The sequence below is a fragment of the Mustela putorius genome, unplaced genomic scaffold (genome assembly GCF_011764305.1).
Source record: "Mustela putorius furo isolate JIRA1106 unplaced genomic scaffold, ASM1176430v1.1 tig00003834_pilon_pilon_pilon, whole genome shotgun sequence".
In the NCBI taxonomy this organism is placed as follows: domain Eukaryota; kingdom Metazoa; phylum Chordata; class Mammalia; order Carnivora; family Mustelidae; genus Mustela; species Mustela putorius.
In genome coordinates, this window is record NW_025421987.1 from 43,777,086 (window position 1) to 43,792,848 (window position 15,763).

Here is a 15,763-nt window from a genome sequence, read left to right on the forward strand (position 1 = left end):
GTAAGATAAATTAAGGTTTTTTTTCTTCCTTTAAAAATTGAAAAAATAAACTTAGATAATGTGGGAAGACAGTTATCTAGCTTAGAGGTATAAACATCAGAAAAACACTGAAATTCTATTAGTACTCTGTATTTAGTACTCAAGCATTTTTAAATCTCCATATTTCATAAAAATTTCTGTATAATTAAAAATTCTATTTAATATAAATATAAAATATATAAAAATATGTATTTTATACATAAATATTATTATATTTATATATAATACATATTTTTATATAAAATATAAAAACAATATAATTAAAACTCTACAATTTTAAACAGATTACTGTATTTCTAGGATAGAAATCTCCAACCTGGTCCTTAGCTTTCTTATTTCATTTGAAGGCTAGGAAAACAAGACATCAAGGCTATAGCATATTGTCACCCACAGAGGGAAAATGGCAAAAAGCCCCATTACTGATATTCTCAAGTAACTCAACAACAGGAGGGAAAAGGAAGGGCAAGAATTTGCCAAGGAATAAGGGAGTAGATTCTGAGACATGGCTAGGATGGAGAAGAATCACGAGCATCAGCCCAAAAGAACTGAACTGAGCTGCTTCTCCCACAAGCATGCATTTAGGAAGCAGGGTTTTATTTCAGAGGCAGCAGAAGTGAGAAATACAACATGTTTAGAACGGACTTAATTTAGTATGAAATAGTCTAACTCTCTGGTAAAATGGGTGAAGCACTCATTTGAAACAAGACATCTACATTTTAATCTAAGCTTTATCGTACATTATCTACGCCACCTCGAAAAGGCCCTAGATCTGTATGGTCTCAGTATTAAGACCAAATTGATCATATAACTTATCATTCTCTGACTTTTGAGAGTAAAAGGAGGTATTACTGAAATTATATACCAGGACATGAGATATAAGCCGAGAACTGTGGGGAGTCTACTCAGTGTTATGTAGACATGAAGTAATTGTTTTCTCACATGAGCTGAAACTTCTGCTTTGTACTCAAAATAAATGATTCTTGATTTAAGTGGCTCTAAATGGTAAGTGCTATCATTTACCTATTGTAGCACAAGTGAGAGGCCACTCGTGATGGTATTTTACACCACCTTTCTCCACCTTCACAGCAAATCATTTAAGAAGCTTCAGAGAACCATCAGAGGGAGAAAGGGATGGGAAGATCATGTGTAAAAAACCAGAGAGAAGCAGAGTCCAGACAGGGCAGACAGGAGAGGAGACAGGAAAAGGACATGAGCAGAGAGAAAGTGTAGAAGGATGGGCAGAAATAAATATTCTCAAGAAGAGAGACATACCGTAAGCAAAGCCAAGGTGCCTGGAACATCCTGTCACTCACCTAAAACTGTGAGACCGGTGACCCCAATGTTTCTGCCCCCTCTATCTGGAAGGTTGTTGACCAAACACTGGTAGGTGCCTGTATCTGAGAGCTGAGTGTTATTAATGAAGATAGAGACGTTGGTGGCTGGCATGGTGCCTGTAAATCCTACCCTACCATGGAACCGGGGGGCACCATCAAACATCTGTCCACCCTGATACAGGATGACCTGAAAAAAGAAAGCAAAACAAATAAACAGGACACTACAACCCCTTCTAGACACATGGTACATAACAGTAACTATCTGCTAGACAACAGACTGCACCAAACATTGGAAAACTTTATTTCTCATCTTAACTGTTGTCACCCACTTTTTACTGTAGCACCAATGCATAGGTATATTCTGGGATTCTAAATTTTCATATCTCAAGTTGGAATAACACTGTTTCCTTGTCGAACTCATCACAATATAGAAAATAACGTGAATGCAATCTTACTATCAGCCCATAAATATTTTTATTCCAATAATTCCAGAATAAAAAGTTTAAAAAATCAGCACTGCCATTCTCATGCTTACTAGGTGACAAAATGATAGGTTATAGTTATAGCCTGAACATAAATGAATATCCTAAAAGGAAGAAGAGTTGCAGGACTGGTGATTACTCTTCTTTCATCAATTCCTATTATCAAAGTTAACTATTCATGAGACAGGACTCAGAATGATGTTACAAAAAGCCCTGTGGGCTGAGAATGGGAAACTTGGTTCTATTTCAGCTCCATTCGTAAATGTTTGGGTAACTACAGACAAGTCTTTCTTTGCCTCCTAAAGTGAAAAGGTTGAATAAAATGATCTTAAAGACCCAGTCTAATTATACTAAGTTCCATGGTTTGAAGAAACAAAAAAAGCTTCTATGAAATATACATATTTGAATTCATATCAGAAAACTTACCTTATCAGATATTTTTAGGCAGTAATAAGCTTACTACTGAAGCAGAAAAGCTTCATAACAGTAATAAATTATCTTTGGGAATAAAGGTATAATCATGATTACTAATCATTAATTTTCTGAACATCATTTTCTGCAATGGTTAATACAAATTATGGATCTTTTACCTGTAAGTGGGTAGCAGCTTCTTTTTTCATGTACCCTAATTTATTTGAGACTCTCTGAGGCTGGCTAGTATGCCTGGCTGTGTTTATTTTAAAACACTTGTGAAATAAACCAAATAAATCAAGTACTAACTATCTAATTTTACTTTCTTAACATTATCACTGTCTCTCAAACATACTCTCATGCACCTGTGTCAGTGTCAGTCCCTTCCTGTCAAAGTATACTTTGCTTTTTCTGTCTTGGTATTTCCTATCAGCAATGCCTTTTGGAAAAATTCCATGTTCCTACATAAAATTCTCAGAGGAGTCCCTTGACATCTGTTAAAAAAAAAAAAAAAAACAGTCTCTTAAAAAAGAGGATAACCTCTTCTGATAGTTGACTAATAACACAGAAGTAGGATTTAAAACAGCACAGGCTCATTGAAAGTACTACCTTATTCTAGAAATCAGATATGTACTCAGGATGCTTTTTGACCCATGTCTTCTGAAAAGATGAATAGTTGAGAGGTAGCATGGAATGGAACAGAAGTACCTGCTCAGGTTGGTTCGCATTGGAGAGAGGAATGACCATCCAAATGACATTGAGGTTAATAAGGGCAGCGCTGGTAGTGAAGGTACAGGGCAGGACTGCCGTCTGGCCCCGGGCCACCTGGATACTCCCAGGACTCTCGGAGACTTCCAGGGAAGCTGCGACACCTGCAGGGAAAGAAGAAAGGTTATGTTCTCACACTTTGCCAACAGACCAAACCTCTTGAGGAAAGTTTGGTGTGTTACACTATTCGGAACATAAGCAGACTAACATGACTTGTTCAGTTGTTCAGTCTTACTGAACAACTACTGACCAATCACCGATTCAAAATAATAAAAACTGTTCACCCCTTTATCTCTTAGAAACCACAAATGAAAAATTTCAGCAGCTATTTACTTTATTTCAGAAGAAAGTAAGTAGCTGCTCTTTGGCCAGATTCAAATACAAGATGGGAAAAGAAGGCTGATAGGGTTTGAGCAAAACTAGCAATGCTGAGGAGGGATGAGAAACCAATTATTTTTTAAGAGCATCATTATAATAGTGCACTTGAAATTAAAGGTTTACACATAAATCTAACAAATTCTATGTAAGATTTATATATTAAAAATCATAAAATGCTAATAAAAGCAATCAAATAAGACCAAAAAATGGACAGATATGCAATGTTCATGGATTAACAAATTCCATTCTGTCTAAACTGATCTACAGAGTCAGAGCAATCCCATCTAAAATCCCAGCAGCTACTTTTTGTAGCTATTGATGAACAAATTCTAAAACATATGGAAAGGCAAAGAACTAGAATAGCCAAAATAATATTGAAAAATCAGAAAAAATTTGGAGAATTCACACTATCTGATTTCAAAACTTGCTACAGAGCTATAAGTCATCAAGACAGTGTGGAGCTAGGATTAAGGATAGATCACCAGGAAAATACCACAAGATTGAGAGTTCTGAAGTAAACCGTTATATTTTTAGTAAAATGCTTTTCAACAAAGGTGTAAGACAATCAAATGGGGGGAAGTAGTCTTCAATAAATGGTGTTGGAACAATTCAATACTAATATGCAACAAAATAACTCAGACCCTTACCTGAAGCATACATAAAAATCAACTCAAAATGTTATCACAGACCTAAAGGTAACAGCTAAAGCCATAAAACTTCTAGAAATAAACAAGGGAGAAAATCTTTGTGACTTTGGTTTAGTCAAAGAAGTCTCAGATAAGTCACCAGGACCACAAATCATGAAAGACAACAATTAAAAACCTGGATTTCATTAAAATTTTAAAAACTTCTGTGCTTCAAAAGATTCAATTAAGAAAATAAAAAGCCAGGGTACAGGCTGGGAAAAGGTATCTATAATTCACACATCTGGTAAAGGACTCAAATACAGAAAATACAGAGAACTATTACAGCTCAATAATGAAAAGACAACCCAATATTAAAATGAGTAAAATATTGGAGTAAACGTTTCAAAAAAGTAATAAGCACATGGAAAGATGCTCAACAGTATTACTCACATTAGGAAACTGCATATTAAACCACAATAAGATGTCGTTACACAGCACATGAATGGCTGTCATCAAGACAAAACCAAGTTGTTACAAGGAGGTAGAGTAACTAGAATCCTCATTCTCTGCTGGTGAGATTGTAACATAACAACCCAGAAATTTCACCCCTAGGGATCTACCATGTACAGTGAAAATACATGTCACACTAAGATCATTAACTTTCATGGTAGCATTACTGAACAGAAATAATACAAATATCCATCAATTGTTTAGTGGACAAAGTGAGGTATACCCATAAATGAAACATCACTTGGGGGAAAAGAAAACCACAAGCTACTGATACAACATGGATGAGTTTCTCAAAACTGTTTTGCTAAATATTAAGAAGCCAGATGCAAAAGACTATATACTGTATGACTCTATTTACATGAAATGTCCAGGAAAAGCACATCTAGAAAGACAGGAAGCAAATCAGTGGTTGCTGGGGGCTAGAGAGGAGGGATGAGGGATTGATGCAAATACATTGCATGGAACTTTTCTAGGGTGATGGAAAACTTCCAAAACTGGATTGTTAGATAGTTGTACAACTCTATACATTTCCAAAAAATAACTGAGTTTTAAATGTGTGAATTTTGTGTAATGTAGATTATACCTCAATAACACTGTTAAAATTCAAAAAAGAAAATAGTGATCTACCAGAGCCAAATCCTGGGAAATGAAAACCAACCGCTATCTCTTCTAAAAAGAATGCCTGTGCCCCTGGGACTATAGAACAGTATGGGACTAACAGCAGATTAAAATAGGTCAGGGATATCCAACAGAGAAGCTACTCTAATCATGAAAAATACATTAAGCCCATGGTGGTATCTCAAACTGTTTTACTTTGAAGTGATATTATCTTAATTCTCCAAAAAAAGTAACACAATAACATACAGGTATAATTACAATTAGTTTAAAAAAATATATCTACATAACACCTTCCTTCTATAGAACCTCATGTTCTTCACATATAGTCTGGTGATTTCTCAGGAGTTAAATTAACAGGATAAAACATTTCATAAAATAAGCCATCTGTGATAGGATATAAAGCAGTTGATAACATCAGGAAAATTCCCTAAGGAAAATAATATTAGGTAAAGTCTCTAAGTTTCCAAAAGGAAAACTAAAAGAAGCATTAAGAGGCAGACAGGGGAGGTTTATCATGGAAGGGGCAAGGAACCAGGGAATAAGGCATCTTAAAGGGTAGAAGAGGGTTAGGGGAGTCTGTCTGTTACTATGATTAAATAAATGCCACTGGAGATGTTTTTAAGAATAAGTATAGAAGCCAAACTGGCAATCTTCTCCAGCTAATACTCTACGAAGTGAAGGGAATATGTCCCCTTTAAACCAGACAGGATACTGTGTACCCTCAATTCACTAATTTCAAGCTCAATGCATGCAATCTTTCATACAAACTTTAAAGATAAAAAAATGGCTAATATAAACTGAGAATGAAAGAGAAAGATGCTTATGGGAAAACTACCAAAATGAGACAGGAGTAAGTAAGGGAAGAGTAATTTCCTAGGCCAGGGTGGGAGCTGAGGGGAGGGGAGCAGGTCTGCCGGCAGAGAGCAGCCCCGGGAGGTGAAAGAAGCTAGCCAACACTGACTTCATCTACTTCACGTTTCACAGAAGATTAACTCTGAAATCTCAAGTACTGAGAAGGGTATAGAAGAAATAGTCGAGATGAGAGAAATGTACAGGGCTAACTGCGCCCACCATGTCACCCAGAGGGTATGATAAGGGCAGTACCAGATGCCTACAGCTGATGACAGCTAGCGCTGCAACCACAGCTACTAGCACACAGACGCCAAGCCCCACGGTAAGCACTACTTACAAACATACGAGCATGACGCACACACTCATTCAGGCCATGCCCCAATTCCTTCCCTTAGTAACCTCCTACTCATCCTTCCAATCAGCCCAAGGGTTACTTTTCACAAAAGAGCCTTTCCTGGCCCGCCAGCCTAGGTCAGGGTCTCATAAGGCAATGTTCCTTCCATTCTGAGCACCATCCAAACTTGCAACCATACTTTCCTTAGTTTTTATATTCATTTCATTTCATTATTTAACATATCTTTACCAGTATACTGTAAGGTCTACTGAGAACTCCATTACTTTTTAAACTAATATTATGTTCAGTTAACAAGCATATAGTACATCATTAGTTTCAAATGTAGTGTTCAATGATTCATTAGTTGTGTATAACATATTATGCCTAGTGCTCATCACAACACGTGCCCTCCTTAGTACCCATCATCTGGTTAACCCATCCCCCCGCCCCATCCCTTCTGTAACCCTCAGTTTGTTTCCTGGAATCCAGAGTCTCTCATGCTTTGTCTCCCTCTCTGATTTCTTCCCGTTCAGTATTCCCTCCCTTCCCTGTGGTCCTCCACACTATTCCTTATGTCCACATTAGAGTGAAACTGTATTATTGTCTTTCTCTGCTTGACTTATTTCACTTATAATAATCCCCTCCAGTTCCATCCTTGTCCATGCAAATGGTAAGTATTCATCCCTTCTGATGGCTGAGTAATATTCCATTGTATATGTGAACCACATTTTTCTCCATTCATCTATTGAAGGACTTCTCAACTCCTTCCACAGTTTAGCTATTGTGGACACTGCTACTATGAACACTGGGGCACATGTGCCCCTTCTATCTGTGGTGTAAATACCTAGTAGTGCAATTGCTGGGTTGTAGAGTAGCTCTATTTTTAACATCTTGAGGAACCTCCATACTGTTTTCCAGAGTGGCTGTACCAGCTTGCATTCCCACCAACAGTTCAAGAGGGTTCACCTTTCTCCACATCCTCACTAATATTTGTTGTTTCCTGCCTTGTTAATTTTTGTTATTCTAACTGGTGTAAGGTGGTATCTTGTTGTGGTTTTGATTTGTATTTCCCTGATGTCTAGGGATGTTGAACATTTTTTCATGTGTCTTAGCCATTTGTATGCCTTCTTTGGAGAAATGTCCGCTCAGGTATTTTGCCCAATTCTTGACTGGATTATTTGGTTTTTGGGTGTTGAGTTTGGTAAGTTCTTAATAAATCTTTATAGATACAAGCCCTTTATCTGTAATATCATTTGCAAATATCTTCTCCCATTTCATGGGTTGCCTCTTAGTTTTGTTAATTATTTCTTTTGCTGTGCAGAAGCTTTGTATCCTTACAAATTCTCAAAAGTTCATTTTTCCTACTGCTAACCTTGCCTTTGGAGACATGTCTTAAAAGAACTTGCTGTAGCTGAGGCTGAGGAGGTTACTGCCTATATTCTCCTCTAGGATTTTGATGGACTCCTGCCTCACATTGAGATCTTTTATCCATTTTGAGCTTATTTCTGTGTATAGTATAAGAGAATGATCCAGTTTCATTCTTCTGCATTGGCTGTCCCAATTTTCCCAGCACCATATTGAAGAGACTGTCTTTTTTCCATTGGATATTCTTTCCTGCTTTGTGAAGATTAGTTTACCATAGAGTTGAGGGTCTATTTCTGAGGTCTCTACTCTGTTCCATTGATCTGTGTCTGTTTTTGTGCCAACACCATGTTGTCTTGATGATCACAACTTTGTAATCTAGCTTGAAGTCAAGCATCATGATGTCTCCAGTTTTGGTTTCTTTTTTTTCAACACTCCCCTGGTGATTCAGGGTCTTTTCTGGTTCCACACAAATTTTAGGACTTTTTGTTCCAGCTCTGTGAAAAATGTTGATGGTATTTTGATAGGGATTGCACTGAAAGTGTCGATTGCTCTAGGCAACATAGACATTTTCATAATGTTTATTCTTCCTGTCCATGAGCATGGAATGTTTTTCCATCTCTTTGTGTCTTCCTCAATTTCTTTCAGAAGTGTTCCATAGTTTCTAGAGTATAGATCCTTAACCTCTTTGGTTAGATTTATTCCCAGGTATCTTACAGTTTTTGGTGCTAGTGTAATTGGAGTCAATTCCTTAATTTCTATTTCTTCAGTTACACTGTTAGTGTATAAAAATGCAACTGATTTCTGCACATTGATTTTGTATCCTGCCACGTTGCTGAACTGCCATATGAGTTCTAGTAATTTGGGGGTGAAGTCTTCTGGATTTTCCACATAAAGTATCACATCATCTGTGAAGAGAGAGAGTTTAACTTCCTCTTTGCCCATTTGAATGGCTTTTATTTCTTTTCGTTGTCTGATTGTGGAGGCTAGGACTTTTAGTACTATGTTGAAAAATAATGGTGAGATGGGCATCCCTGTCATGTTCCTGACCTTAAAGTAAAAGTCCTCAGTTTTTCTCCATTGATAATGATATCTCTGGTGGGCTTTTCATGGATGGCTTTTTATGATATTGAGATATATTCTCCTATCCCTATACTTCAAAGAATTTTAATCAGGAAAGCATGCTGTATTTTGTCAAATGCTTTTTCTGCATCAATTAAGAGGATCATATGGTTCTTATCTTTTTCTTTATTAATGTGCTCTATCAGGTTGATCGATTTCCAAATGTTGAACCACCCTTGCATCCCAGGAATAGATCCCACCTGATCGTGATGAATAATCCTTTTACGGTATCCTTGGTTGGTTCCTATTGCCTAGGATCTTGTTGAGTATTTTGGCATTCATGTTCATCAGGGATATTGTTCTGTAAATCTCCTTTCTGATGGGGTCTTTGCCTTTTGGGATCAGGGTAATACTAGCCTCATAGGACTAAGTTTGGAAGTTTTCCTTTCATTTCTACTTTTTGAAACAGCTTCAGTAGCATAGGTATTATAACTTCTTTAATGTTTGATAGAATTCCCCTGGGAAGCCACTTAGCCCTGAATTCTTTATTTTTTGGAGGTTTGTGATTATTGATTCAATTTCTTTACTGGTTATTGGTCTATTCAGATTGTTTGTTTCTTCCTGTTTCAGTCTTGGTAGTTTCTAAGTTTCCAGGAATGCATCCATTTCTTCCAGATTGCTTAATTTGTTTGCATATAGTTGTTGGTAATAATTTTTAATAGTTGTGTCTATTTCCTTGGTGTTAGTCATGATCTCTCCCCTTTCATGCATGATCTCATTGATTTGGGTCATTTCCCTTTTCTTTTGGATAAGTCTGGCAAGAGGTTTATTGATCTGAATTCTTTAAAAGAACCAGCTTCTAGTTTCACTGATCTATTCTTCTGTTTTTCTGGTTTTTATTTCATTGATTTCTGCTCTAATCTTTATTATTTGTCTCTTCCACTTGGCTTAGGCTTTATTTGCTATTCTTTCTCCAAGTCCTTCAGGTGTAAAGGTAGCTTGTACTTTTGTGATTTTTCTAAGTTTTTGAGAGAGGCTTGGATGGCTACGTACTTCACTCTTAGGACAGCCTTTGCAGTATCCCATAGGTTTGGAACAGATGTATTTTCATTCTCATTAGTTTCAACGAATGGCTTAAGTTCTTCTTTAATTTCCTGGTTGACCCAATCATTCTGTAGCAGGATGTGCTTTAACTTCCAAGGGTTTGAGTTCCTTCCAAATTTCTTCTTGTGGTTGAGTTCCAGGTTCAAAGCATTGTGGTCTGAAAACATGCAGAGAATAATCTCAATCTTTTGGTATTAGTTGAGACTTGATTTGTGACACAGTATGTGGTCTATTCTGGAGGAAATTCAATGTGTACTGGAGAAGAAAGAGTATTTTGTTGCTTTAGGGGGTAATGTTCTGTATATATCTATGAATTTCATCTGGTTCAATGTATGCTTCAAAGCTCTTGTTCCTTTGTTGATCTTCTGCTTAGATGATTTGTTCATTGCTGTGAGTGAAGTGTTGAGATCTCCTACTATTAATGTATTATTATCAATATGTTTCTTTATTTTGGTTGTTAATTGGTTTATATAATTGGCTGTTCCCATGTTGTGGGCATAGATATCTACAATTGTTAGATTTTGTTAGATTGATTCTTTCTTTAAGTATGATATAGTGTCCCTCTACATCTCTCACTATGTTCTTTGATTTAAAATCTAACTTTTCTGATATGAGAATTGCTACCCCAGCTTTCTTCTGAGGTCCATTAAAGTAGTAACTTGATCTCCATCCCCTCACTTTCAATATGGAGATGTCTTTAGGTCCAAAATGAGTCTTGTAGATAGCATATGGACGCTCCTGGTTTTTCATCCAATCTGAAACCCTGTGTCTTTTCATGGGATCATTCAGCCCATTTACATTCAGGGTAACTATTGAAAGATATGAATTTAGTACCATTATATTGCCTGTAAAGTGCCTGTTTCTATAGATTTTCTCTGTCGCTTTCTGATCTATGTGACTCCTGGCATCTTTCTTCATTTACTGACTCCCCCTTAATAGTTCTTGCAGGGCTGTCTTGCTGGCTGGTTACACATTCTTTTAACCTCTGTCTGTCCTGAAAGCTCTTTATCTCCCCATCTATACTGAACAACAGCCTTGCTTGAAAGAGTATTCTTGGCTGCATGTTGTTTTCATTTAGTACTCTGCATATGTCTTGCCAGCCCTTTCTGGCTTGCAAGGTTTCTGTGGACAGGTCTCTTGTTATTCTGATGTTCCCCTTCCATATGTAAGGAACCTCTTCTGGATATTCTCAGAATAGTTTCTTTGGCTGTAAAATTTGCAAGCTTCACTATTATATGTCAGGGTATTGATCTATTTTATTGATTTTGGGAGGGGTGCTTGGACTCAAATTCTTGTTTCCATCACCAGATTAGGGAAGTTCTCAACTATGATTTGCTGAAATATACCTTCTAGCCCTCGCTTTCTCCACCCCCTCCGGGATCCCAATAATTCTGACACTGGAACGTTTCATGCATCATTAATTGCTCCAATCCTTTTCTCATGTGCTACTAGCAGCCTGTCTCTATTTTCCTCAATTTCCTTCCTGTCCATCAGCTTATCTTCTAGAACACTAATTCTTCTGCCTCATTTACCCTGGCTGTTAGAGTATCCAGTTTAGACTGCATTTCATTCATAGCATTTTTTTATTGGACCTGATTAGATCTCATTTCTGCTCTTAGAGATTCTGTATTGTCACTAATGCTTTTTTCAAGCCTTGCTATTGACTTTATAATTGCTAGCCTGAATTCTACCTCTGATAGCTTCTCATATCCATATCCATTAGTTGTGTAGCAGAGGACATTGTCTCTGGTTCTTTTCTTTGTTGAGAGTTCCTCCTCCTAGTCATTCTTTTGAGGGATGATTGAGTGAATGAACAGAGTCCAAAATATCAACCAACACCCAAGCAAGATGCATCCCAGCAAAATCCAAAGTGTTCAGAAGCCACCGCCATAAAACAAAGCCAAAATGAAACACGGGAATAAAATTTAAAAATTAAAACAATTTTTATAAAGGAAGGGAGAGACGGGGCTACAATCTCTCTCAGTGTTGACAAAGCAGTCTTCAGTTGTTCTTGGGTGTATTTTGGTCTGTGTGTTAGAGGACACTATGTCCCAAAATTACAATGAAAATAAAGCTTGTATATATAAAGGTAAAATTGAATAGAGTGGAAAAAAGGACTAAAATAAATCATCTATCTATAAAAGTATATATGTGTGAAAAAAACAGAAGTTAAAAAGCAACTATGAAATATAAATTGACATAATAAAACATCTAATTGAAATGAGAAGGTAGAAAGAAAAACAGAAAAAGTGTAAGAAAAAGAAAAAAAGAATTTCATCTGAAAATAAACAAGTCGTGAAGCCACACCTAGGGCTCAATATACAATTTCCCTTGGTGTTGGGATTTTACAGGCTTATGGGATTCATAGGACTGTCATCCACCTTTTCTTCCAGCCTGTCTTCTGCAGGAGGGGCCTGAGCACTGTTTCTCAGGTAACTCCGCCTGTATAGAATTGCCCCACCCCCTGTCAGGGGGATGGGCTCAGTGGAAACCAGTCCTCTCTTGTGGCTTTTGTTCCCTGGGGTGCTTCCCATGCCTCTTCAGAGAATCAGAGCAAAAATGGCCACAGCCAACCCTCTGGCCCAGAGCAGAAAATTCTTCCCTTTTTAATAAACCTTCTGAGACAAACAGTCTCCACCTCTATATGCTCCGCTAAAAACCACAGCCACCAGTGGACCATGCCTACAGCAACCCTCTCAGAGTTGTCCTAGGGCCCCCCAAGTACCACTGCCCTTTATGACTCACCGGCTCCTGCACATCCCCGAAGCTCCTGGATCATGTCTGGGTGCCACTTTATTTTTTTTTTTAAAGATTTTTTTTTTATTTGACACCGAGAGAGAGAGAGAGAAAGAGAGAGAGAGATCACAAGCAGGCAGAGAGGCAGGTGGGGGGTGGGGGGAAACAGGCTCCCTGCTGAGCAGAGAGCCTGATGGGGGGCTTGATCCCAAGACCCTGGGACATGACCTGAGCCGAAGGCAGAGGCTTAACCCACTCACCCAGGTGCCCCTGGGTGCCAATTTAAAGCCCATTCTGGGGCACTACCACTCTGTGCTCTTTTGCCTGGTTACAGGCACAGGTTTCAGATTTTTTCAGGTTGCTCAAGAGAACGATTCTCAACCAGCCAGCTTGTGGTTTATGGAGGTAAATCCCTTCCTGGGCACGCTGACCATAACCTGCTTCTGTCTCCACTGCTCAGGCATTCTACCAGGTCAGGAACCCCCTTTGGTTCTGTGGTTGCTTATATCAATACCACAATGCCCTACCTAGAATTCTGCATTTTCATTTCCAGAGTCTCTTTTGGAGAGAGATATCTCTCACTAGAGCAGATTTCAAAGAGTTCCAATTTAAGCTCTGGTGTTAAATCACTTTCCAGGAGCCAGCTTATGGAGGCTCCCTCCCCCTTCTGTTTATCTTCTGATATCTCCCCGCAGATTCATGACTCCACACATCCTACCTTGCAAAAAGCAGCTGCTTTTCTGCTCATAGAGATCCAGATGTATATTCTTACATCTCAGGCTGTTTTCGTGGGTGTTCAAAATGGTTTGATATCCAGCTAAACTCAGGGGACCAGTTGAAACAGGGTCCCCTACTTCTCCACCATCTTGCTTCCTCTGAGAACTCCATTACTTTAAGCACTGAATTAAGAACCCAATAAATACAAGTTACTGAATTGATATAATTCAATTCCTTTAGTTTCCACATAAAAGCCTACATACTGTATCTGTCTAGACTGCCAAAGGTCTTAAGATCAGGACCTGTGTCTTCTGAATTCTAATACAGTAGGTTTTCTACTATGTCAAATTCTTCCACAGATCTTATCTTGAAAAATAAATTATGTTATCACATCTATTAAGATTAGAGTGAGAGGTTACTTCCTTACCAATAAAACTGATACTGAGCAACAGAAACTCAATTTACCTATAAATCTCTCTCTCTTTTCTACTCTTAGTCTCTTTTAGATAGAAACATTTAACATAAAAAGGCTGTTACATTCTTTAGCTACTAGGATTCTCTATGGAACAAAATTTTAAAAGATAGTCATCCAAGACCCTACAACATTATCTATTAAGATATAAGATGCCAAAGCACATAGTACAATAAACTGCCCTAAAGGACTCACGTAAAGAAAATGATTGAAAACTGGCTGCCTAACTTTCAGAACTACACGGGGAATAAATAGGTCAAGAGTAAACATCTATAGAAAGACTCTGAGGAAGTTTCCTTGTAGAACTTGGTGAGCTACAAGTCCCAGCCCTTTCCTACCCCAAGAACAGGGCCTACATTCCTGGAATATGTCAGGGACAAGGACATCTGAGCGCTCCCAAGGATGAGAAGTGAGCACAAGAAGAGCCAGTGCAGGGCCACCTTCGATTCTGTCCTAGGAGGGCTCGCTGATGAGACCTCACTAGAAGGAAGCTGGGGGTAAACATCTGAACTCACAGAGGGTGGATCGCTGGCATCCTGGAAACCACACGTATATTTCTATCTGTTAGTTGAGACTTTTCTGGTTTTGCTTTATTTCTAAACGCAGAGTGATCAGAAAAGTTGTGTAACCTGCTTAAGTTTTCATGTAGGAAAAGGAAAACTGCATCTTAAATAAACTTGAGATATGGAAGACAAAGCTGCTTTGGGATTGTGTCTCAGAGTTCCTATTTAACATACTGACTAAACTGAGTACAATTGAAAATTTCTTAGAAAGAGTAAGAAGGAGGGAAATGGGTATTTTTCACATTTTAAATGATTAAATTTTTTCTATCTTATTAAAGAAACAACTAAAAACCCTATTTCCTTTTAGAGTGTATTTCCATGTTTGAAATTCTAAGCAGGAATTTAAACTTTAATGCTAAATATTAGATTAAAAATTCACTTAAAATACCTTAGAATTTACAATATTTACATGAGAAATGCATAATTTAGGAGCTCGTTTGGCAGCATTTTGCAAGCTTGAATCTTTTCTTAGCACTTTCACCCAAGAAAAATTAAGTAAACTCATGAATTCTGAATGACGCTAAGCAATTAAATAAGAGAGACATAAAGCACATGGCCCTGTTTCCTCTGAGGAGCCGAAATCATAAATAACAGTTGTCTATACTCTTTCTTTAGGCCCCTGTTTCCCAAGATTTAAAGCCAAAAGAAATTCACACTTTTCTCAGACCAAGAATTACCCATCAGAGGAGAAGAAACTGGCAGCAGAGAATCCTCAGAAGTCTTCAGAGGGACCATCCACGGTACACAGTAGCCAAGTGAGCAGACAAAAGACATTTTACAGTGACCTGCAGACTAAAGGAACATAAAATGTCCCTTGCAAATCCATCAGAGCCAAAATCAGAGCCACCCGAAATTCAGAAGAAGGACAGGCACAAGCAATCCAACTGAGATTTTTTAACAGAGTATTCACTTATGTCTGAAGCATGTACTCCTGTTTCAGGATCAGCACAACTGCCAGACTACTTTCCTCTGGGAGTATAGTCAACAAAGAACCAAAAAGACGTGATGGTAATTTGAGAGGACTATGTTGCCCTGTCACCCCAAATATTAATATCAGCACTAACAAAATGCTAATTGGCTTATATGATTCCCCTGTGATTTCATAAGTGCTGTTTCCTACATATAAAAAATGTAAAATTCATTTAACCTATGCAAATTCAGTTCCTTATTTCCATGAGACTAAAATAAATTTCAAAAAATAAAAATTGTACACTCTTTGTTTTCTAAAGGTAACTATGGAATACCACATATCTTAAATATTATAATGATTTTTAAAACAAACAAATCACTTTCTTCTCATACTGTAAGCAAATTCTAATTAGATGAAAAAACCTACTATTATAATTTTATTATATGATTTTTTTAAAAACTGCCATCTAAACTAAAAAATAATGT

At 37.6% G+C, this 15,763-nt stretch overlaps 1 protein-coding gene across 3 annotated transcripts in view; it reads right to left on the minus strand.

Annotated features, from left to right (window-relative positions):
• The window catches only part of IGSF11 (immunoglobulin superfamily member 11), a 133,860-nt gene that overhangs the window by 21,910 nt on the left and 96,187 nt on the right, over window positions 1–15,763 (minus strand). For all 3 annotated transcript variants that reach the window (XM_045088412.1, XM_045088411.1, XM_004761390.3), the window contains exons 2-3: window positions 2,975–3,138; window positions 1,353–1,560 (exon numbers count right to left, since the gene is read on the minus strand). In XM_045088412.1, coding sequence (XP_044944347.1) covers window positions 1,353–1,560; window positions 2,975–3,138 — 372 coding nt within the window. The remainder of the gene's footprint in view (window positions 1–1,352; window positions 1,561–2,974; window positions 3,139–15,763) is intronic.